At 50.6% G+C, this 24,204-nt stretch overlaps 1 protein-coding gene and 1 long non-coding RNA gene across 2 annotated transcripts; one reads left to right on the top strand and one right to left on the bottom strand.

Annotated features, from left to right (window-relative positions):
• The first annotated feature begins 4,617 nt into the window (after positions 1-4,617).
• On the top strand, positions 4,618-9,372 carry LOC115895769 (SH3 domain and tetratricopeptide repeat-containing protein 1-like). The gene is made up of 4 exons (XM_030926378.1): positions 4,618-4,815; positions 7,526-7,903; positions 8,473-8,508; positions 9,178-9,372. The coding sequence occupies exons 1-4, from the start codon at positions 4,618-4,620 to the stop codon at positions 9,370-9,372; spliced, it is 807 nt and encodes a 268-aa protein (XP_030782238.1).
• A 2,372-nt stretch (positions 9,373-11,744) lies between these two features.
• Positions 11,745-19,412, bottom strand: LOC115895767. The gene is made up of 3 exons (XR_004055881.1): positions 18,115-19,412; positions 17,034-17,705; positions 11,745-14,487 (listed from the first exon to the last, which is right to left on the bottom strand). It is a non-coding gene; the product is annotated as an uncharacterized LOC115895767 (long non-coding RNA).
• Between the last annotated feature and the right edge of the window lie 4,792 nt (positions 19,413-24,204).

Raw genomic sequence — 24,204 nt, 5'->3', positions numbered from 1 at the left:
AATCAATACCCTTTCTGTGGGGCCATAAGAAAGTATACACAACAGGTGGCAAGCTGTCATGCTAAGCTGTCACCAAGCTCTCTATGAAGGTGGTAAGAGCGTCCCAAGTCGCAGAGCCTCATCTTCCTATTTAAACGCTAAACAACCAACACCACACTCAGCACGCAGTGAGAACTCTGAAAGCTCAGAGGAACGCATGATGGGATGAGGGCCCCAGCCCTGCCATCACCCTGCTGCTTATTAAAAATATAAAACAAGCCCTGCCTTCAAGGTGCTCAGATCTAACTAGTACAAGGATTTGTTTTAACTACGAATGATGAAGACTCGCAACAGCTGTGCGAAATGTAAGGCAACCTCATAAGAGAACTTGGCTGAGACTAAACCCAGAGATGGTTTTTAACCACAGAGAGGAAAGAACTGAAGAACTTACAGAACGTTGGCAGCAATTCTATTTCTTATGGTAGAACCTGGAATTTACCTTTGAGACAGACTGTTCTGTTCTGAAAATCCGATTATTCTTGCAATCCTCCATCAGGATTGAAATTCCCAAAGGCATGGAAAACCAAGTACTATTTTAAACCCCCCCAAAAAAACTACCATGATCTTAGTTGTGAGATTTAGTATTCTCAAATTCCAAATGTGGAAATATTTTGCACAAAGTCCTTATTTCCCTGTTGACTTGAAAGCTCTCTATTCTTTTGTCCTAAACATCTTCTTTTCATCCTTCCAAACAGTATCTGAAGATGAACTTACATATCGTTTTCAATGTTAACAAAGAAGATACTACAATTGTCATCAACTGTTTCTATTCACAACTCTAGGAGGGATTTGCTACATCGTGAGGAATAACACGAGGCAGTAATACGCCACGAAGAAAGAGACAGTAGAAAGTACACATTTCCTGATGAGTGGCGATTTCTCATTGTGCTGCTGACAAAGTTATAATCGGAAAGCTAGACAGCTGCTCTGTTAGCTCTACCTCACTTAAGTGACCGAATCATTGTTGTTTCGGTTCTCTCTCTTGGGGATGAGACACACCTCACAGAGCTGTTTATGATTTCAGGAACCACACCATCAATGAAGTGACTGTTCCTAAATCGTTGCAAAGGGTATAACCTGCCAAATTTCAACTAGGTTGCAACAAACAACTGTTTCCATCCTCCTCTCTGGTGCCAGCGAGATGGTGCGTTCTGGGATCCCTGCGGAGCCCTATTCCTGGCCATAGAGCACCACACACATTTACATCCCATGGTGTACGTATAGTACACTTAACACGTGTACATGCATAGGAGTACACACATCCGAATAGTATAGTGTACATAAGTGCACTACGTGCGTACAGAGTACACACACATCCAGATCCATGTTTGACATTAGAGTGTACACACATCCAACATATATATATAGCGTACAAACAAGTTACTACGATGTTACAGCATAGACATAACAACATCATCTATAGCAATGTACATAGGTACATAACATGATGCACTGCATAGCGTGTACACTCATCTATATACATACAGTGTACACAGGTATACTATAACCTGTATGTACATGCATATGGCATACACTGCACATCCGTATGTACACGGTATGCTATTTGCTATATGTATACACATGTACAGCATACATTCTTTCAAATGTAGGTAGGTGCACTACAGCATGCATACATGCGCAGTGTACACATAGGCACATGTATACAATGTACATCAGTACACTAACGTATAAAGCATATACACTAGCAATAGTGTACATACATATGCAGCATGTATAGTTAGTGTGTACCTATCCAGAAGTTTATTCAGTGTGCATAGTGTACACGCATGCTTGTGTGCACTATGTATATTACATCTGCAGAATAATGTGCACTATCCCACCGGTGTACGTACACAGGTATGTATATGGCATTAAATACATACATGTATGTACACCGCAGAACAGATAGGTGTCCAAGTAGTGCTTATAACCCTAGTGCCCATACACACACATGCCTACAGCATGCACGTGTATAGGACACATAGAAGTGACATACCTATACATTGTAAATACATGCACAGTGGAAAATACACGTAGTATGGGTAACACCACATACAAACATGTACATTTAACAGTACACTATCCGAGACCCAGAACGGGTCGGAGTATTAACACTGCGGAAAGGCTTCCAGTTCTACCTAAGTGAATTGTTTTTTCAAACAAAAACAGTGGGAAGGGCGCAAAACACTTTCCCTCAGAGCTCTGGGCCTGACTGGAAGTTCAGAGGTTTCTCTAATGCAGTACACATCAGACTGACTCACGAGAAGCGTCCTTAAAAATTAAAAATGGTCCTCATGTTTTGGCCTTTGAGACAAAGCCTCTTATTTAATGAGTTCTGACTGAATTTGACTCACAGTGCTCTGGCAGATTCTTCATTTTCTGGTGAGACAGAGAATGTCCCAGGGTGAGGGCAATGCCAGCCCCTTCAGGGTCAGCTATTCGAGGAGCTGTCTGGCAGAACACAATTCAACACCATAGTAGGATCCCCCAGCCAGCCACTTAGACACTTTCGGGTACTTACTCTGTCTGCTTGTTTCCCTTTTTTGAATTCAGCTGGGGGGGGGGGGGGGGAGAAACAAAAATCAAAACCAAAATCAAAAGCCCAAGTGTTTGTGTGTCTGAAAAGTTAATTACATCCACATCCAACTTTTAAATGAGTCACGGCAGGTATGATGGTCACCGAACAGTGGCCACTGTTGACAAAATACAAAGTCTTCTGCAAACAAGAACGAGTTTCTAGGAATACAAAAGTCAAGGGAATTTACTTCACATATTAAGCTGTCAAGGGTGCTCATCAAAAGTGTACTTAGAGGTTTTCCTTTCAAGTTATTTTGAAGATTTTTAAGTTGCAATACTGAAAAGCCTCTGGGAAAAGAAAGGATACAGGTATCGGAAGTTTCTACTAAATGATTTTCATGTCTTTTTGATAAAGTTAAATAAGTCAGCCTTGAAGTCATGGGTTCCAATACTCTGAGGCTGTGGATGGAATCCACACCACCACCAGACAATTGAATAAACAGGAAGGCTGCACACACAGGACACAGGCAGTGAGCCACGCTGATAGTTGTCAGCTTCTGGTCAGTTCTACCCAGTTCTGCCCAGGCCCCACTGGAGATGCAAACCTGCCCTTTAGAAGCCTTCAATCCCCGCCTTTCAAAATCTAATCCTCTTCAACTGAGGCCCGAGTCCAAAAATCTACTGACATCTTAGCACCTGTTAGGCCAGCTGTCCCCAGCCTTTTTGGCACCAGGGATGGGTTTCATGGAAGACAAATTTTCTGGGGGGGGGTGGTTTGAATTGAACTGTTCCACTCAGGTCAGGCATCGGATCCTCATAAGGAGCACCTCCGAGATCCCTCACATGCAGTTTACGATAGGGTCCCAGCGCCTAGGAGAACACACAGCTTATGATAGGGTCCCGCGCCTAGGAGAACACACAGCTTATATAGGGTCCCAGCGCCTAGGAGACACGACGGCTTATGATAGGGCCAGCCTAGGAGAACATGCGCTTCCAAGAGGTCCGCGCCTAGAACAGGTTTAAAGAGTTGGCAAAGCCAAAATCACCCGATCTAGCACTCCAAAACAAACATACACCACTGCCCAATACTGATGTGAGCCAAAAACATGGAAGTCCTGAGGGCCCACACTGACCACAGCCAGACACCACTTCTGCAAGAACAAGCACGGCCCTAGAGATCACCCGTGATGACCCAGGAGAGCAGCTTGAGCAGAGACCAACGTGAAGGAGAGGCACAGGGCCAGGGTGCTGGGTGTGCCGTCTTTGTGACCTCACTGAGATGGCTGACCTCTGGCCCTTGGTGTCCGTCCTATGGAGGAGGTAGCCCCCAAACCTGCCTCCCTTCAGCACTGACTGACGCGGTCCTGAAGTCTCCCCGGGCTGAGACTGCTTCTAAATCCTGTTAGCTGCACACCCACATAAAAACAAAAAACAAAATATCAAGTATGCAGACAGCAAAAGAAAAATATGTGAATCCTCCCTTTTCAACAGGTATTTAAAAAGTTCAGGAATATTGTGTAGTCTTTAAACAACCACCAGCTATCACGTCCTGTTGAAATGTTTTAGCTAATCAGGAACATTTACCAAGCACCTGTGTGTTCAGGAAATCAGTTGACAGTCCAAATACCTGGAGCTTACACCTGAACCCACTCACGCGCATCACCTCTCCAGAGGAACGGAGCCTGGACACCTTTCAAATGGTGAGGACAGGAACAAGGGTAGCTTTCCCTCACCACAAAACAAGCTCGACCCCGAGGAGCCCGGAGAAACGGACGTTTGTTTAATGCTTTCCCATGACCTTGTCAGAGCAAACGTTCCCATCCCACACCGCCCAGTGTTTAACTCTCCCTGGGATACCAGCAGCCGTCAACCCTCAACAAGCTGGAAACAGAGGCCAAGCTGACAGGAGGCCTCTCTCATTCCTACTGAATTCGCCAGGACACGGATGTTCCCAAACACATACGGCCCCGGGTATTCCACACCTGGAGAACATTCAAACAACAGACGCTGCAAAGACGTTCCCTAAAGAGAAAGTCAGTTTCTAACCTCCCTTAGGGAAAAATGAGACCAGAATTTCCAGAGAAACTCACCTCAGGGAACCAGCGCATGGCCTACCACCGGCTGGGCCATGGCAAGCTGGCGGAGCACTTCTACCTCAAGGCCCTGTCGCTCTGCAACTCGCCGCTGGAGTTCGACGAGGAGACCCTCTACTACGTGAAGGTGTACCTGGTGCTCAGTGACATCATCTACGACCTGAAGGTGGGTGGGGAGGGGCAGGGCTCGGAGTGTTCCAGCCCCCTTGGAGTGGGATCTCCACCCAGCCCCCAGGGACCTGGGTTCCAGCCTTCCTTAGGAATGGCCCAGTGGCCTCTCTGGAGCTCTGCACCTGGCTGGAGGAGCCGGCAAGGTTAGCAGATACAACCCAGCTCCCAAGCTGGCCAGGCCCCACCTTCAAGAACTCAGTCCTCAGCCAGGGAGGCTGACACATACGTGGGCAATGGTGGCCTCTAGTTAAAGGGGGATCGTAGTCAGGGGCCCTCCTGGAGGTGACACCAAAGCTGAGTGTTAAGTGTCAGTTGCATTTAACAAAAACAGGGTCGGGAGAAGGACATTTCAGAGGACAGCATCATCCTCACGTTGAATCCACATTGCAAGATCCACCCAAATCCCGGCGCCTCCTCGAGGAAGCCTGCCCAAGGTGCCAGCCTGCACTGAGCAACTCCTTTCTGGAGTCCCGAGACACCTTGCATCTTCACATCACCCAGGAAGGGTCGGGTGGGGCCGGTGTCTTACCATCTGCTTCACAGACAGGGAAACCCCAGCACAGGACAGGTGCAGTGGGGTGGGGCCCAGCCAGCCAGACTGAGGCCTTGCTGGGTCAGGTCTGTCTCGAGGGGAGCTGCTGGGACTGGTGCTCCCTCTGCCCCCAGCCCTGCAAGGGGTGGAAAGCTGGGACTGGCAGACGCAGACCTGGGGTGTCTCCACCCCTCTGCCCAGCAGGCGCCCACCCCTCCTCAGCATCGCACCGGCACCGCGTCAGTACTCCTTATGGGCTCAGGGGCCAGGGCGCTCCAGTCCAGGAACCGAGATCTTGGGGGCCTTAGAACAACATGAGGCACTGGGGCAGCCCTAAGACCCCGCCCCGTATCGCCCACCACAGGCCTGGGGCTGCCCGGGAGGCCCCCGCCCAGTGCTGGTGACACCTGGTGCTCAGCAGCAGTCCCTGTGGCCTCCCAAGTCCCAGCCAGACAGGGAGGTGCCAGGTGTCAGGCCCAGAGGGACGCTGCTCACTGCTCAGGGGCTCACCTGGGATCCAGGGGACGGGCCTCCCAGGAGCCTTTCTCTTGGTTAAGCCTGCCGCCCACTCTGCCTGCCCAGGAGGAAGGAGAGTGCCAAGCAGTACCTGAAAGGCCAATGTTCACGGTTGGGGTCGAGGGGCAGAGACCTCCTTCACCTCTTTCCCATGCACAGCTCTCTGGGCCTCATCGTCACCATGCTGTCAGCGCAGGCCAGCTTCCCACAGGGAGGCCCCCCTCAGAATTCCCAAGAGAGGCTGTCTTTCCAAGGCCACACCCTCCTCCTTGTATAGGAGGCTCTGGACCCAGGGCCCAGAGGAGGGGGAGAGAAAGCCGGGCTGGATGGGGCCTGGAAGGCTGGCAGAGGCAGGGGTAAATGGACATCCTTGCCGATTACCTCTAAAATGGGGTCCCCTTTAGTCTACACATGAGAGTGAGCCCTGGAATAGGGTGGATTAGGTGTGTCCTGACTGAGCCTGCCACTCAGTAGCTGCTGCACACACTAGAGGCACATGGAAATGCACAGGCAAATGCACACAGGCACACACACAGGCAGGCACAGGGACATGCACACTCAGGCATATGCCTGCCTGCACTGAGCAACTCCTTCCTGGAGGACACACACACACGCGCACACAGACATGCTTTGGCTGGCTCCTTCCTGTTTAGTTGGGATGCCTCCACCCCTTTAGGAACCCCTTGCCTCCCACCCCTGGCTGAGTCTGGGGCCTCCTGGGTCCCCCACAGGATCCTGGGCTTCTCTCTGCCACAGCCTGGGCCACCCTGTGTGGTCAGTGTTCACTCCCAGGTCCCTCAGATTGGGATCTAGGACATTAGGCTCAGCCATGCACCCAGCACAGAGTCCAGTGTTCGACTGGGCAGGGACTCGGGGCCTTCTCATGCCCCTGCTCCGTGTGGGGTGGGGCAGTGAGGGAACGGACTGCTGCATCTTGGACTTTGTCCTTGGCCCTGGGAGCCATCTTGAGATGGTCAAGGGGGACAGGTCAGGTACAAGTCTTAGGTCTCTTGGGTGACCCCGATGTGGAGGAGGTGCCTGGGGAGAAGCCGGGTGGGGGATGGGAGGGTCGAGGAGGAGGTCTGGGAGGCCAACCCAGGGATGGTGAGTTTGAGCCAAAGATGGATTGAAAACGGGAGTAGATGTCTGGGGAGTAACACACCATCACTATTTCAGGGAACATTGCCAGAGAGGACACCTGTGAGATGGTTTTGTACCTGGCCTGGCCCGTGGAGGGCCTGGAAATGGTCAGCAAGGACGGGCCAGAGGGGAGCCTGGGTCACTCAACGCTGTGCCACTGCTGTGGCTTGGAGCCACCAGTCCTGCATGGAACTCTGAGCAGGCAGGATCTGCCCTGACAGCCCATGGGGAAAGCAGCCACTGCCTGCAGAGAGGATGGGACTGGGGCAGGAGACTTGATGTGAGTGGGGTCATAGGGACAGTCTGAAAGTATTCCGGGGGTGTCAGGGTTGTCCCCACCTCCTACAGCTGAGACCACAGCATCCCACAGCTGAGACCACAGCAGTGTCACAGGCTTCAGGGTTCATGGGGTGAGTCAGGATTGACTGGACATGTGGAATAACCTGGAGACAGGAACGGCCTCTGGGAAGACAGACTCCGAGTCCCCCTTTTGCTGAGCATGGCCTGTCCCCTTCAGGACCCGTTTGATGCAGCCGGGTACTACCAGCTGGTACTGGCAGCCACCGTGTGCCTGGTCAACAAGAAGGCACAGCTGAAGATCTACACGCGGCCGGCCACCATCTCCCACAGCTTCCTCCTGGACCGCGAGAAGTCGCTCTTCTTCTACCAGAAGGCCAGGACCTTCGCCACAGAGCTCAACATCTGCAGGGTCAACCTGCCTCCTCTGCCACTCTGCGGGTGGGCCCCCTGGTTGGCCCCAGCCACCCTTGCTGAGGACAGCATCCGAGGAAGTGGGTTTGTGCGGGGAAGATGGTCTCCTGCCTCTCCTGGTGTCTCCCGTGGCTCATTTTCTGGGAAATGGAGGCATGAAAGCAGGGGTCAAATAGCAATAAATGTTTTTTTTTTTTTTTTTTGCAATGACATACCGAAGTCCCCAGGGCATCCTTCCCTGTGTGCTTCCTGGGGTGTGTCTAGGGGCCAGCTCCTTCCCTGGTGGCAGCCCTCTGATCTTGGCGATGAGAAGGACCCTGAGTCCAACAGACCTGGGCCAGGTCACCATGTGTCTCGGTTTCCTCGGCGGCCAGAAGGGAGATGGTGGTGGAACTCCCTGGGTAGCTCCCTGCTCTCCCTGCTCGGAGCTTTTGCTGTAGGTCTCGTGCCGCCCTTGCCTTTAAACTTCAGGCCACTGTGCCCGGATGTGGGGGCTGCTAGTGCCCCTGTTCACCATTGAAGAAATAGAGGCGCAGAGAGGTTAGGCGTCTGGCCCACCGTCACACAGCAGATAGGGGCAGAGATGCAGAGCCCAGTACACTGACCACCACACCACCCTGCCAGCCTGCAGCCAGGAAGGTGTCCCCCATTAGAACCCAAGGTCAGCTCCTGATCCTCTCTTGTGGTGTCAGGAGAGCCACAGGCCAGTGAGGGTGGCCCGGGGATCCCTCACTCAGTGTCCTCTGCTCCCAGACTTGGCTGGGCCGAGCCTGGTCAGCCCTGCGGGAAGTAAGATGCAGGGATCTACACAGACTGCCTGTGTAGACGCTGCTGCCCAGTGTTAAAAGCCTTATCTGGGCTGCCCCCAGCCGTCCCCACATACTCCTCCCCTTCCGGCCCCCGGCCCTCATCCCAGTCCCAGGAATCCCAGGTTTTCCTTCTTGGAATCTCGGCCCCAGGGAACACGGCTCACACGGTCTCTTTGCCAGTTTACAGCAAGGAAACCGAGGTTCACACTGGGTGTCCCAAGTGATTCTCACATACACTGCACTCTCCCAGGCCCCTCTTTTAAACACTTTAAATGAGGTGACATTCACATCGCGTGTAATTAACCCAACGCGAACCATGTGGTGGCATTTGTGCACTCACAGTCCTGTGCAGCCACTCACGCCATCTGGTTTCAAAATGTATTCACCTCCCCAGAAGAAACCTCCCATCCTCACTAAAGTTACCCCTCCTTGGTATCCCCCAAGCCCCCCGTTTAATGGAAGGGGAAACTGAGGCCCAGAGAGACTTGCCAGTGGGCAGAGCTCTGATAAGGAATCAGGCACCCATCTGCTGGTTCAGTACTGGGTTGGTTTTCCACCCAATAGAGGTGACAGAGCCGGGAGGTTCTGGGAGGGCCAGAGGGGAGCCCCATGCTTGCAGCCAGAGCCCTGCCCCGAGCCTGCCCACCAGGGGGCAGCAGAGAGCTTTCTAGAACCGGCCGCGGGGCTGGCGGGGAGCAGCGGGTCAGAGCTGCTGACAAACCTCATGTTGACCCCAGATCGCTGTCTCTGTGGGTTGGGCTTGGGAACTGGAGGCCGCATGATTGGAAATATGAAGATGGCTCGGCCTGGCTGGAGCAGCGGGAAGCGCCCTCACGTTTACTGAGGACACAGACCTCCTGCCCGCTGGGCCGGGCCTGCAGCCATTCTTCTCGGGGTGGGGTCCGCAGGTCCGGGTTGCTCTCGGCCCCGACCTGCCTCAGAGTCTGGGGGCTTTGGATCTGTGCCTCCCCATCTCCATCCACCCTGGCTGGTGCCATGAGGGGCCTGGATCCTGGGATCCTGTTCCTCTTGGGCAGCAGAGACTGGGGGACCAGAGGAGATGATGGGTCTTCAATCCCCACATTCAAACCCCAGCCCGCCACGCACAGTCTGGGTGTCTGGAGTGAGGGAGTTGATTTCTCTGAGCCCGTTTGGTCACCACCCACGCACAGTCTGGGGGTTCGGGGTGAGGGAGTTGATTTCTCTGAGCCCCAGTTTGGTCACCACTAAAATGAGGCCGACCTACTGGGGCAGAGTGGCAGCCCCAGGTCTAATAGAGGCCTATTTCCTACTGACAATACTTCTTACTCCTAGGAACAGCTCCAACAACTACACACTAGGGAACACTCAACCCAGGCCAACTTGTCAGAGGCTTGGGAACCAGAGCGACTCCATCTTGAATGGGGGCTGGGTAAAGGGAGGCCGAGACCTGCTGGGCCACATTCCCAGGAGGCTAGGCATTCTTAGTCACAGGATTAGGTAGGAGGTCGGCACAAGATACAGCTCATAAAGACCTTGCTGATAAAGCGGGTTGCAGTACAGAAGCCAGCCAAAGCCCACCAAACCCAAGATGGCCAGGAGAGTGACCTCTAGTTGTCCTCACAGCTCATTATGTGTGTTAATTATAAGGCATTAGCTACTAAAAGACACTCCCACCAGCTTCATGACAGTTTACAGATGCCATGGCAACATGTGGAGGTTACCCTACATGGTCTCAAAAGGAAGGGCAGAAACTCTCAGTTCTGGGAATTGCCCACCCCTTTCCTGGAACACTCATGAATAGTCCAACCCTTGTTTAGCGTATGATCAAGAAATAACCATGAAAATGGCCAATGAGCAGCCTTTGGGGCCACTCTGCCTATGGAGCAGCCATATACATATATATATATTTTTTTGAGATGGAGTCTCGCTCTGTTGCCCAAACTGGAATGCAGTGGCATGATCTTGGGCAGAACGGGCAGAACCTCAGACACCACAAAGTCACATGAGAGCCAACAGCAACTGAAAAACAGCACTCTCCTAAGATGTGTGTGTTACCTGCAGAAAGTTACTAGACACTAAGATGGGGGAAGAAAAGGATAAGGTTAGAAACAAATTTAAAGTAATTTCTGCATACAAAAAAAAATTCTATATCCACTGGCTTTCTTTCTGGGAGTAACAACTTTTACATGAGATGAACAGTGCTGAACCCCAACACATCACACAGGAGTCCCGACTGCCTGTCCTCACCAGCACCTGGGGCTGTCGGAAGACCTTAGGCAGGCGCTCCAGCAGGGGTGTGAACAAATTCACTGCGGCTTCGGTGCACATCTCGGTGCAACCAGTCACGCTGAAGGTCATTTCAGATGCTTTCGGGCCATCCTCCCGTCCTTCTCAGCGAAGCATCTGTTCAGGTCTCTTCTGCTTTTAAGTCAGGTGGTTTGTTCTCTGTCATGAGCCGTGGGAGTCCTGTGCATTCTGGATACGAGTCCTTTGCCGGCTGCATGGTTCATAGACATCTTCTCCCCATCTATCGAAAATGTGTCTCTTCAATTCCCTAGGGGTGTCTTTTATATTAGAAGATTAATTTTGATGAGTCTTACCTACTTGTTTTCTTCCTTGATTATGGATCATGGTATGGCTAAGAGCTCTCACCCTAGGTCTCGACAATTTCCGTTTCTTCTACAGGTTTTGTAGTTTGGTCTTTTACATTCAGGGCTATGGTCCACCTTAATTTTCATACAGGAATTTCTCCCTGTTTTCACTCTTTTGCATACGGCTGTCCCATAATTCCAGCACCATTTGTTGAAAAGACTCAAATTCCACTGAACTGCTTTTGCGTCTTTGGATCTGTTCTGGACTCCACTCTGCCAGCTGACTCGTGTGTCCATCCTGAGCATAATTTGTGACTTGAGTGGCTGTCTCTGTGGAAAAAGGAATTCTGTCTGGAAGCAAAAACCACATTAGAAATGCTCTAAATAAGATTCTTCCTGTTGGCCGGGCGCGGTGGCCCAATCAAGCCTGTAATCCCAGCACTTTGGGAGGCCGAGACGGGCGGATCACTGAGGTCAGGAGATCAAGATCATCCTGGCTAACACGGTGAAACCCCGTCTCTACTAAAAACTACAAAAAAAACTAGCCGGGCGAGGTGGCGGCACCTGTAGTCCCAGCTACTCAGGAGGCTGAGGCAGGAGAATGGTGTAAACCCAGGAGGCGGAGCTTGCAGTGAGCTGAGATCCGGCCACTGCACTCCAGCCCGGGCGACAGAGCAAGACTCGTCTCAAAAAAAAAAAAAAAAGATTCTTCCTGTTGTCAGGAGAGCAAAGCCACTGCCCTAAGCAGAGGTGAGGCCTCAACAGCTCCCAGGCACAACCTTAACACACAATGGGGAAGGGAATTCATTTCAAGGGCCTCAACGTGAGACCAGCATAGCCGTGATAACTGCAATCATTTCTCAACAGAATGAAATTCATCAAGAACTGCTGAGAAGCGTGTGATAAGTTACATAAATCACTGTTCCTTAAATTCTGACGGCTGACTAGAACAGAAATAGCTTCACGGTACAGTTCAAACAGGAGAAAGGTAGGTAGGGGTGCTTTCCACACCACACAGGGCCTGCAGGAAACGGACACTCTTCCCCTAAACGGGAGATCCCGGGAGTGATGTGATAAACCATGGTGAGAGGCACGGAACTGTGCAAGCCGGAGTCGCGGCCTTTGCCCCACCACGGAGCCTGTGTCCATGAAAGACGTGGCTCGAATGTCAGGCCGGGGCAACCGAGGCAGTTATCAGGAGACAAGAAAACGAGCGCACGGTGGAGGCAAAAGTCTGAAATTGCGCAGCAACTTCGAGTCAAGTGGGACAAACTGACTCTAAATACAGGTTCCAAAAACCACCACAGAGAGCTGTTCCTCGGCTCTGGAAAGGCTAAGTGACTAATGCCCACACTGAGCATCTGCTCCCAGAGACGACCCTAGTGACCTGAGGCCCAGCTCCTCCGAACCCGCACCGAACCTCAGTGAGGAACTTTGTTGGTATCTTACGGCACATTGACATGTTCCCTTAAAATCTGGTATTTCATCAACAATGCAGGCGCCAGCTTTGACTCATACACATTTCGATTAAACAAGATAATTTACACCCTGACCATGCCAGGTAAGAGGTTTACTACAATCTTTAAACAGAGCCAGAGGCTACAGTCTGCTCCTACACAACACCTTGTCTCTACAAGTTCGATGGGTTTTTACTTTCCATGTCTTCACTTGCCTAGTGCTAGAAAGCAGATTAAAACCAGAAGGAACCCAGAAACACTACTGAATGAGACTCACATATCTTGCAGTCATCATCGTGATGAGATGTTTATTAAACAGAAATGTTCTCCCCTGTAGAAAGCAGCACACATCAACACGCACCGATAACTGTCGCCAGCATTCCAGATCATCTTCCCTTCCATGGCCACAGTGCAGGGCGATGAACCACGCACATCTGCAGACCCACGGAAGGCGGGGTGACACGGCCGATTCTTGTAGCGAGCAGGCCAGGGTGCACTCAGAGTGCATCTCTTTCCAGAGGGCCGCCATGGAAAGTTACACATTTATTCCACGAGTGAATGGCACTGCACCAAACATTTCTGTAAGATTCTCTAAGCAAGCTTTTCCTTCTGCCTAAAATGCCCTGACACAAACTGAAAAAGCTCTTGGAGCTGCCAAAGACTTCAGTATCCCCTTAACTATTGTCATGCACGCCCGTGTGAAGAGACCACCAAACAGGCTTTGTGAGCGAAACATGGCTGTTTATTTCACCTGGGTGCAGGCGGGCTGAGTTCAAAAAGAGCGAAGGGAGTTAACTGTGGGGCCATTTTATAGGATTTGTATAGGTAAAGGAAAATTACAGTCAAAGGGGGGTTGTTCTCTGGCGGGCAGGAGTGGGGATCACAAGGTGCTCAGTGGGGGAGCTTTTTGAGCCAGGATGAGCCAGGAAAAGGAATTTCACACACACACACACAAATCATCGCTTAAGGCAAGGACTGGCCATTTTCACTTATTTCTGGTAGAACGTTATCAGTTAAGTCCAGGGCATTTGCACTTTTGTGATTCTTCAGTTACTTCAGGCCATCTGGGCGTATATACGTGCAAGTCACAGGGGATGCGATGGCTTGGCTTGGGCTCAGAGGCCTGACAACTCTAGTCTTTACTTTTAAGGTGTGGGGTAAGATCATAGAATCCCCAACTAGGCTCCTGATGCTGTGTGTGGCATCCAGCAACAGCACGTTCCATTCCTGGATTACATTTGACTCAAGAGTCCACAGTGAGAACGATTTGTGGTGAATGAAACACCAGGCAGGAGGGTGATTCCGCTGGGCAGCTCTTCACACACAGCCCAGGAGCTGAGGGGAGAGGAAGAGGACCCACGCGCGTCCACCGTGCTCACGGCCCCTTCGAATGCCCCCCACTCCTAGAGGCCCGGACCCAAGGGAAATCTGACCTGAAAATGGGCAAACCCTCACTTTGGCAGAGGGACAGGGACTCGAGGCCACAACTTGACCTCAGAGCAACACAAGTGCAGACACAGCACCCCAGGACACCCTCCCCACCCAAATTCAAGGAGGAAAACCAACGCCCTGCCCCCTTGCGGAAACCCCCGGCTGCTGGAGCAGACGCCTGCCGGCGTGTGCAGCCTCTCCCGTCCCACGTTCCGGGCTCAACACCTGTGCCTCAGCCCTGGCACTGCTCGCCACACCCACAGGTGTGCCAGGAGGGGCAGGTCCTAAGGTCTCCACTGCACCGAAGCCTGCAAGGCAAAGGGGCCGCTCCCTCCCGCAAGAGTCCAGAAGCACAGACTGCACCAGCGTCATGGCGTGAGAATTCTCCCCTCGGTCTCCGAGTCTCCAGTCTGTTGCCCGCCAGGGTCTTCTGCCAACGGCAAGGCCCAAGCTGGGCGGCACATTTGGTTCTCACCATTTCCCTTGTCAAGATCAATACTGCAAACATATCCAATTCATCCTGTCACTAAAAAGGAAATAATCCGCCATCTCCATCACAGATGATGCAATCAGGTTTCCATTACCGGGTTTTGTTTTTTTTTCTTTTTTTTTTTCTATTTTGAGATGGAGTTTCTGCTCTGTCGCCCAGGGTGGAGGGCAGTGCTGCGATCTCGGCTCACTGCAACCTCTGCCTCCCGGGTACAAGTGATTCTCCTGCCTCAGCCTCCCAAGTAGCTGGGATTACAGGTGCCTGTCACCATGCCCAGCTAATTTTCATATTTTCAGTACAGACGGGGTTTCACCATGTTGACCAGGCTGGTCTCGAACTCCTAACCTCAGGGGATCCACCTGCCTCCTCCTCTCAAAGTGCTGGAATTACAGGCATAAGCCATCATGCCCAGCCATTACTGCTGTAATTTCTAAGCCACTCTCTCACACCCACTCCCATTTTTTTTTTTTTTTTTAAAGAACCAGCTTTATGCCTGTATTTCTTCCAGGAGAACCAGTTCCCATTTGAAGTACAAATAAGACACCACGTTTAAAAACCAAAAACGCCCATTTGCACAGAAGTCTCCAAATACCCAGTCGATTTGAGCCTTGAGAATAAGATCAAGCTGTTGGCTGAATACAACTTCCCTTTCCCTCTGTCTGCCTGTGAGTTAGACACAAGGACGAAGCCACGAGCTAGGGACATAAAGGCAGGAACCACCAAGGTAGCCGAGACTCCAAATAAAAGCTGGAAGGACCAGCACAAATGCACCACACCCTGCACGCCCTCCTCTCCTTCCTTTTCAGAACTTCCAGAGGATGAAACAGGGACCTCCTCAGACGTCCCACGGTGCAGGCGGCCAGAGGGGAAGGCGGTGGCAGCCTGAATGAGGCGACCGGGAAATCACATTCCACAAACAGAAATTCTCCATGTGCTTTACATCCTCTGTCTCTGAAGAACTGTGCCAGTCTAACAGTCGCTAGAAAACCGCCTTCAAGTGTCATTTCCCATTTCAAGCAAAGAAAACAGTGGTGGGGCATGAGGGAAAAACGTAGCCATGTGTTCTGGGCTATTAAATAAGCTTTTTCTTCTGTTATAAACATATAATTTTACATTCTCAGTTTTCTGTGTAATTGATATGCTTCCTAATTAGCAGACATAGCAATAAAAAGTGAATTCCAAGTGTAAGATCGGAGGACCCGTTCACATGGCTTCAGGATCTGCTACTGTGTTTCAACTTAAGAAAATGGTTCTGTGCGTTGGTAACAAGGCCTGAGAGTCTATGTGAGAGTCTGTGTGGATGGAATCAGGGTTCGTCTTGGCTCCCTAGCAGAAGATGTTATACTGTTACATTATCTTCTACAAGAAATCCTGAAAAAATGAAGGCTGAATAGACATACACACACTCCCAAAATAATCCAAATGTCCACCGATATGAAAAACAGATGAATTACCGGTTTCCATCATGGAATATTCCTCAGCAGTGAAAACAAACTATAGCCACAGGTGCCAACTAGGATAAAGAAAACCTTGTAAACACACTTAAAGTGAACTGACTAGGCGGAATTCCTCGATGACAGGCATCTGCTCCAAAAGGGTACTGTTCTGAATCCTGTGATGTAGAATGATAGTTAGCAACCCTGTTTCGGGGCACATCTAGAAAAAAGCAAAATAATGACTACACAATTTTACATTCTTTGTAAATTATAACTATTACTATGAAAATTCTAAAAATGTGAAAATCTTCCCAACTATTTTTGGACAAGCTTCAAAATAAATGCCCTGGCATTGCTTGCCACACCCACAGGTGTGCCAAAATCAATGAAAATATAGCCCAAGTTAGTAGAATCGAAACCTGAAGATGTATGTACGAGCCGTCCCTGCCTCGCTATCTATACATCGTGTAGAAATTTAAGAGCAGGTAGTGACACTGCAATGCAAGGCTCAAACCAACTGGGTATTTGGAAACTTCTATGCAAATTGGCATTTTCGGTTTTTAAACACGGTGTTATTTGTACTTCAAACAGGTTACTGTTTGGTTCCCTTGGAAAAAATATAGCCATAAACCTGGTCTAAAAAAAAAAAAAAATACGGGAGTGGGTATGAGAGAGTAGCTTAGAAATTTTAAAAGTATCAGCAGGGAGCAGTGGCTCATGTCTGTAATCCCAGCACTTTGAGAGGCAGGCCCCACGGGGCTTTTGAAGACACCAGTCTCCTCTGCTGCCTTCCTGCTGGACTGACCCCAGGACATTCACTGGGTTTCCACCCCTGTCTCATTCAACATCCCAAGGGTGGTCTTCATCCTCGTCTGGGGCTCAGATCTGCCCCAATTTCCTAAATCTCTGCCTTCAGAGCCTGAAAACACCCACGCCCAGTGTCACTCTCAGTCCACGTTTACCCCAGAGAGTCCCAATTTTATGTTTTCCCAGCATCGCCTCAGTGATCATTTATCCTATAAATTCCAACTGCCTTCACACCTCACCCTTGCTGTCTCCCAGCAGGCCCCACACCCAGGTCTGTGCACGCTGCCCTGCTCTGCCCATGTGGGGACCACCTCTCTTTCTTGAGGAATCAGCTGGCGATCATCTCCTTGTGGAGGGCTGCCCTGACTTCCAACTCTCTCCAGCAAAGGCAGAAGCCATCCTCGGTACTTCCCCAAAACTCAGGCCAAGTATGAAGATGGCGCAGATGCTAGCTGTGCCTAGGATGCCATGGGCAGGGTCCCCAGATGCTCTGCACATGGCCCGGGGCACCGCCTGAACACAGCAAGTGCTGAAGAAACAAAACTGACGTGCGCTGACCTCTGATAGGGCCTCCTTCGCCATCCACATCTGTCTCCCCTCTGGACAGTAAAATCCACAAGACACGGAGGGCTTGTCTCACTCATCTTCAAACTCCCAGGGTCACCCTGGCAGGTAAAGGGGACTCAAATGTCTTCTGAAGGAAGCGGCTAGTTAGCTGGCGAGTTAAAGGGCCTCTGAAATTCAGATCTCTGCATAGGAGTCCAGCACACTTTATTATGAATGACTCCAACCACGGCAGAAGTGGCCGTGGAACCAGTGCTAACCAATTCAGGGTTTGTTCACTGTTTCTCAGTTCATTATCACAACTCATTCTCACAGAGCAGCCGCGCACAGATCCTCAGACGTCTACACAGAGTGGGACGATGGCGCCAAGTCACGTGAACGTCCTGTTGCAGACTGGGAGACACCGGTCAGACACGGAGCTAGGCAGAGCACAGACCTCGCGTTAAATCGGCTCCGTGTAAACAGCACTCCCTGCCAAGCCCTTTCCTATCTGCACAGCTTCTACAAATTCAACTCTCGCACCTGACACCTAAGAATACTGCACACCCCCATGTGAACCCCCCATTTACCTCCCAAAATGACCCGGCATGGCCGAGTACAAAAGCTTTCAACATAAGGGAACTGGAGGGCATGTGGGGCTTTCTCGAGTCCCTGCTGCCTCCTGATGGGAGGGCCCAATGCTTCACACCCCTAGTGAAGGGCGGGTCTCTTCGGCCCCCCAGGCTTTGACCTGGAGCTTAAATCAGCATTAACTAATTTCACTTTCCAGGACCAACTTCAAAGGCCTGCAAAGCCAGAGAAGGAAGAGGAGATGGAACACGCCCTCACCTCAGACCTCCTGCAAGCACACACTTCTCAGATGCGTCCCAAGGTGCACAGCGTGTCCGATGCCTGTTTCACATCCGCCGATCTGCAGGTCTTCTATGTGGCATCAGCCTCCTGGGCACTGGGAACAAGAGCAATAATGGCAAGTCCCCTCTGCAGCAAAGGTGAGGCAAAGGGACCCAACGCAATGGAACTCACCTTTTTCTGACAGTCTCTAAACAGAAGGAAAATACTGTACAGCCAACTTCCCCTCACGCAGGTTTATTTACCTGTGACTCAGAGGCCATGACAGACAACTTCAGGTTCTTACCGATTCCTATGTTCCCCATCCAGGCAGCCTTTGTTTTTAATATCGTACGAACTTGCCATTTTCTAGGCCAAAAACAGCAAATATTGGCAGTTTCCTACGGTTCAACTGAATAAAATATGATCATGGCTTTTGTGAAACCATGAAGAAAAGGTGGATATCTCAATATGTGTTTCCAGACTGGCTTTGTTCCTGAAGCACTAACTCTGTTCTCTCAGGATTTTAGACACTGAAGAATAAACATCAATATCCCACCAAGAAAACCAAAAGAATGAAATAATTTTGCATCCACCTTGGAGCCTTTTTAGGACAAGGCAGGACACAAACTTTTAAAAAGCTGCAGTTGTCCCTCTGTGTCCACAGGGACATGGATTCCAGAACACGCCCCGAGTTGACCCAAATCTACGTATCCACAGGACCCCGCGGCCACCCTATGGAACCGCATGTAGGAAACGTCGGCCCTCCACAAAGCCAGGTTTTTTCAGTAAGGGTTTGGTTGGAAAATAATTAACATAAGTGATCCTTCGAAGCTCAAAACCTATGTTGTTCAGGGTCAGCTGCATTTACTACTTGTCTCATTTCTGAGGCCTGAAAGCCATCATTCTCGATACCTTCACGTGATGGTTAACAAACTAACTGTTCCGATTAGAAAGAGGAAAATGCTTATTTTTAAGCTGACAATGAGAGTGGAAGCGGCTACGGTGAACGGAGAACAGACCTAAGCAAGCACCAAGGCTGGGGTGACTGCCTGTGCTCAGACCCACCAGCGCCTGTTCCTCCATCTCCCTCTGCTGAAAGGGATAACTCCTTCTTCCCCACGACTAAAGGGCCTTTTTTAAATGTTCACACGAGAAGTGCTATGAAAAGCTGAAACGTCACAGATTACATGTTTAAAAATAAACATTAACGTAAGCATTTAACCAGCCCATTATGATTTTTTAAAACAAGGTATTAAGTTCTTGGGTGTGGTGGCTCATGGCCGTAATCCCAGCACTTTGGGTGGCCAAGGTGGGTGCATCACCTGAGGTCAAGAGTTTAAGACCAGCCTGGCCAACATGGTGAAACTCCGTCTCTAACGAAAATATGAAAATTAGCCAGGCATGGTGGCAGATGCCTGTAACCCCAGTTACTTGGGAGGCTGAGGGAGGAGAATCACTTGAACCCAGGAGGGAGAGTTTGCAATGAGCCGAGATCGTGCCATTGCACTTCAGCCTGGGCGTTGAGTGTGAAACTCCATCCCAAAAAGAAAAAAAAGTATCAAGTTTTCCTTCCAAGGAACCTATCATTCAGCCACCGAGGTATCCTAGAGCTACTTATTCAGCCATGAGATATACCACAGGAGACAGAGGCGAACAGGACACAGTTCTTCCCTGAAAGAAAGCTTCACCCTCAACAGAAGGGAGGCGCACACTCCGGATGGAATCGGCATAGGGAACAGATGCTGCTGCAGGTGGAACTGGCTGCACAGAGCACCCGCTCAAGTGTCTGAGAAATAAGGAGCGGTTGGTGGCATCACCTTCCATACCTGAGCTGGGGCGGTGGGGAGCCTGTCATCACCACCAACACCCGGGACAAAGACCCCCAGAACCACACAACGAGCTTACAAACTCACCGAGGCGACGACCAAGCAATGTGCGTGGAGTGATGCGAACACGCAGACGTCAGGGCCACGCGCGGCGTTGGTTTTGTGCATCGACTTGAGCGTGCCCGGGGTGCCCAGATGGCTGGTTCTGCATTATTTCTGTGTGAGATGCATGTTTGCCTCTGGACTGAGTGGAGACCCATCTTCGCCAGTGTGGGGGGCACCACCCTATCCACCCAGGGCCCGAGTAAAACAGCAAGGTGGGGAAAACTGGGTTCACTCCACCTGTCTGGCTGATGGGCCAGTAACATCCGTCTTCTGCCGCCCGTGCTCCTGGGTCTCAGCTCCTCGGACCCGGGTGGGATCTGCACCCTCCGCTTCTCAAGTCTTCAAGCCACACCCTCCCAGGACTCTAGCTTGCAGGCTGCGGGTCCTGGGGCTTCTTGGACTCTGTAGCCCCTGCAGCAAGCCTCCCCCTGGAGACACACGCACACCCGGCTGGCTGTCTCTCTGGAGAGCCCTGACTAAAAGCCGCCCCTAAAAGTGGTCTTCAGAGTTTCTTTCTAGCCCTAAGATCCCAGCGCCCCTCCTACAATTCTAGGCGGAAAGGTGAACGGAGACCGACGGACAGAGGCGTGTGCGAGGACACGCCAGGCAGCGGCACTGGGCAGGAGGGCACTAACGCTCACTAAACAAAGAATCAATGTTGCTTGCCACAAAAATGAGAACAGTAAAGATTTCTTCAAACAGAAATGAGTTTTTTTCATGACTTGCTCTTAATACATATGAAATCATAAAAGTAGGCCTATTAACAATTACATAAGTCTTTAGAGGCCCTTGAACTACTTCTGTCCCTTGTGTTTTTATACAAAATAAGCCTGAGGTTAAAGAGAATAACGTCACTGGCCACAGCTGGGGCCATGCGAGGACACAGCTTATACCCATCAGGTCCCTGGGTGCCCCGAGTCCTTCCCTTGCTATTTATGGAAATACGGGAGAAACCAGGAGGTCTGAGCATTTACCTGGCTGTGCTCCCAGGGGCCGAAGAAAGCACCCATCTGTCCAGTCTTCCCTCCACCCTACGGTTCCCTCCTACCCGGACTCTTGGGCTGACGCGGCTCATGCACTCAGCAGCGCCATCATTAAACGTTTAGCTTCGCATCACGAGGGCCTCCTCTGGCCTCCTCTGACCACCACTGAACCTGCAGTCAGCACTAGTCTGCAGGACACGCGTGGACAACGCTGATGGATCACGGCCTCCAACGAGGAAGGTGCCAGGCAAGGAGTCGGAGAGCCGAGGGTGGAGCAGCACTCACCCAGGGAGGCGAAGGCTAGCAGCGGCCACCACCGAGGACCTCCCTTCCCACCCGGAGGGCAGCCCACCCAGGGAGGTTAAGGCCAGCACCGGCCCCCACTGAGGGCCTCGAGGGCTCTCCCCATCCCGAAGGCGGCTGCGATTACATTTCCCATCGCACCAAGAGACCCCTGTATGGAGCACAAACCTTTTCAACCTTCGAATCAATAAGAAATCACAACACGGACATTCCCTCAATCCAACTGGCCCGCCCACAAAACAGACACGCAATCATACACATTTCCTGTGGGAAAGTCAGTCAGTCCCTGGGGCCTCGCGCCAGGGGTGGGGAGCATCATGGGGAGACGCCCCAGCCTGGCTCCTCCCCCTACAGCTCCTTTTCCCTCTGCCCCCGCCCCTCCCCACCCCCCCAGGCTCAGAGGTTCCTTCCTCAAATTCTTTCCCCTTGATGAAGTCATTCATCCCCAAAATACAAAGCAAAGTCATGGGGGCTCAAGAGAAAATCCACACCGTGGCTCGCGTTTAAGATTCTCATATGTTTGAGAATAACCAAGCAAGAATCTTTGGCGTCTGAATGTGGTCTGAAGGCATCTGAGTACAATGCCCGGCACTGGCCCGGAGTGGATCATGGGTGTCTCGGACATCTTCGTAACTCTACACCAATTATTTTGAAACACACTAGCAGAATAGAACCATGTGAATAGCTACTTCTCAGTTAAAAGTAGGAAAAGACTCCAAAAGCTGCCCTCAAGGAAATCCTTCCCACGAGGAGTTTCTGCATCGGGCCTTTCAGGCACAGGCAAGGCCCCCGGGCCCAACTCCCTCATCCCTGAGTCATAAAGCAGCCAAGACGGTGGGAAATAAAGCAAGTGAAGGAGTCAGTCCCGCACAAAACGGGCTCCAGAAGCCACAGCCACTCTCCCAGTGTGGGAGCCAAGTCCAGAGACCTGGAAACACCAGGGTTCCCAGGGAGGAGGGCAGAACAATGCCATTTCCCCCTAGTTTAGGGAGACAGCACCCCACGTCCTCTGGCCTTCATAGAAGGGAGACTTCACATAAAGGATTTCAATGAATCCACCACACACAGAAAGTGGGCTAAGGGCTAACACACCCATTTAAATGCCCGGCAAAAACACATTAAATGAACACACAGATAAGCGAGGTTCTCCTGTTATCCATGAAATATTCAGAAACAAATCCAGCAAGCAATCTCTTTGCAATCAAAAGACCAATTCGGAGGTGCAGATTAAAAATCAAGATACAACTGAACCCTTAATACACCAAGAACCAAGTTCCACGGAAGTGGAATCACATCACCACCTCCCAGCTGAAGGAAGCAGCACTGGCCACTGACCAACTGTTCACTCGTGGGTCAGTGAACGAAAGGCGATGCTGTCCAGGACAACGATGAGATGTTAACCTGAAAAGGGCAACATCGCAGAGGCTGGAGAAACCTTCCAGGTAACCCGACCCCCTCAGTGGACAGAGGACCCCCATAGGGCTACAGAGCCCAGAGCTCCAGTGTGTTCGGGGCAAGCACTCAACTGCAACCCGGATGATGTCCGAACGCCTTCTGCCCTTCTGTGTCTCTGCCCCACTAACAGGGAATCCGTGAATGCTAAGGAAATGTAACGCATTTCACAACACGTTTCGATTTTTAGCAAATTAAAGATCAACAGTGAGAAACTTTGGGAATTAACCAAAATACAGTTCACTGAATGCCCAAACTCAAAGCTAGTCTCCAAGAGGTGATCAACTGTGTGTGGTGGTTCATGCTGTAAATCCCAGCGGTTGGGGAGGCTGAGGCAGGAAAATCACTTGAGCCTGGAAAGTTGGTGTTGCAGTGAGCTGTCACTGCACTACTGCACCCAGCCTGAGAAACAGAGTGAGACTGTCAAAAACAAACAAACAAACAAAAATTAAACGAGTTCAAATGAATTCGCCCATACCCTTTAACATTTGGGTACATGGGGTGATCTAGTTCCTTTTTCCCTTGCAATACATGAATAATCTAATAATTAAATATAATCTAACCTTTCAATGGGAAAATTTAATTATTTTCCCATTTCATTATTCCCTATCTCAGGGAAAAAGTTAAAATTATTCCCTATTTCAGGGAAAAAGCTAAAAATCATTTTAAACCTTCCTTCCACAAAACAGTATACTCAGTCATCTCCATCTGCTTTATAATGTGGAATTCAGCTTCACGTGTCTACAGTACAGTTTTTCTTAAATAGCATTTATGTAGATAGGCAAGAGAAAGAAACACTTGGTCTATGTAGAAGCAGCAGAAGACACGTTTTAACAGAAAAGGGAGAAGATACCACCGTGTGAATCATCCAGAAATTCTGTCCTCATCTTGTCCACACACACAGAAAACACCAAGCACGTGCCTAGTGTCCAACAGGAGCACAGAAAAGACAGGGATCCCTCCAGTTGTTTAATGACCAGCCCCACTTGTGTGGGGAAAAGAGAGGTCAGCCTGTTACTGTGTTTATATAGAAAGAAGTAAATTTAAGAGACTCCATTTGGCTCTGTATTTGAGATACTGTTAATCTGTGACCCTACCCCCAACTTTGTCCTTGCAAGAGACATTGCTGTGGTGATTTAAGGTTTAAAGGATTTTGGGCTGTAAGGAATGCGCTTTGTTAAACAAATGCCTAAAGGCTGCTGGTGGTTAAAGGCCATCACCATTCTCTTAAATCTCAGTAAAAGAAAAACATCTGTCTCCTGCCCGTCCCTGGGAAATGGAACATCTCCGTATATCTGTATGTCTTACTGCTGATTTACTCCCTTATCTTTTGAGCAATAAATACTGAGGGAACTCAGAGACCGGTGCCGGTGTGGGTCCTCTGTAAGCACAGCACCGGTCCCCTAGGCCCCGCTTTT

The sequence above is a fragment of the Rhinopithecus roxellana genome, unplaced genomic scaffold (genome assembly GCF_007565055.1).
Source record: "Rhinopithecus roxellana isolate Shanxi Qingling unplaced genomic scaffold, ASM756505v1 contig2294, whole genome shotgun sequence".
Taxonomy (NCBI): domain Eukaryota; kingdom Metazoa; phylum Chordata; class Mammalia; order Primates; family Cercopithecidae; genus Rhinopithecus; species Rhinopithecus roxellana.
The sequence above is the reverse complement of the archived record's forward strand: the minus strand, read 5'-3'. Positions and strand labels throughout refer to the sequence as shown.

Excerpts from the sequence above, each read along its gene's own strand:
- LOC115895769 (XM_030926378.1), top strand. The coding sequence starts at position 4,618 with ATGAGACCAGAATTTCCAGAGAAACTCACCTCAGGGAACCAGCGCATG. Across the intron at positions 4,816-7,525 it reads ACATCATCTACGACCTGAAG|GACCCGTTTGATGCAGCCGG; the intron begins GTGGGTGGGGAG and ends TGTCCCCTTCAG. Across the intron at positions 8,509-9,177 it reads CCTGGTCAGCCCTGCGGGAA|GGGGCAGCAGAGAGCTTTCT; the intron begins GTAAGATGCAGG and ends CCTGCCCACCAG.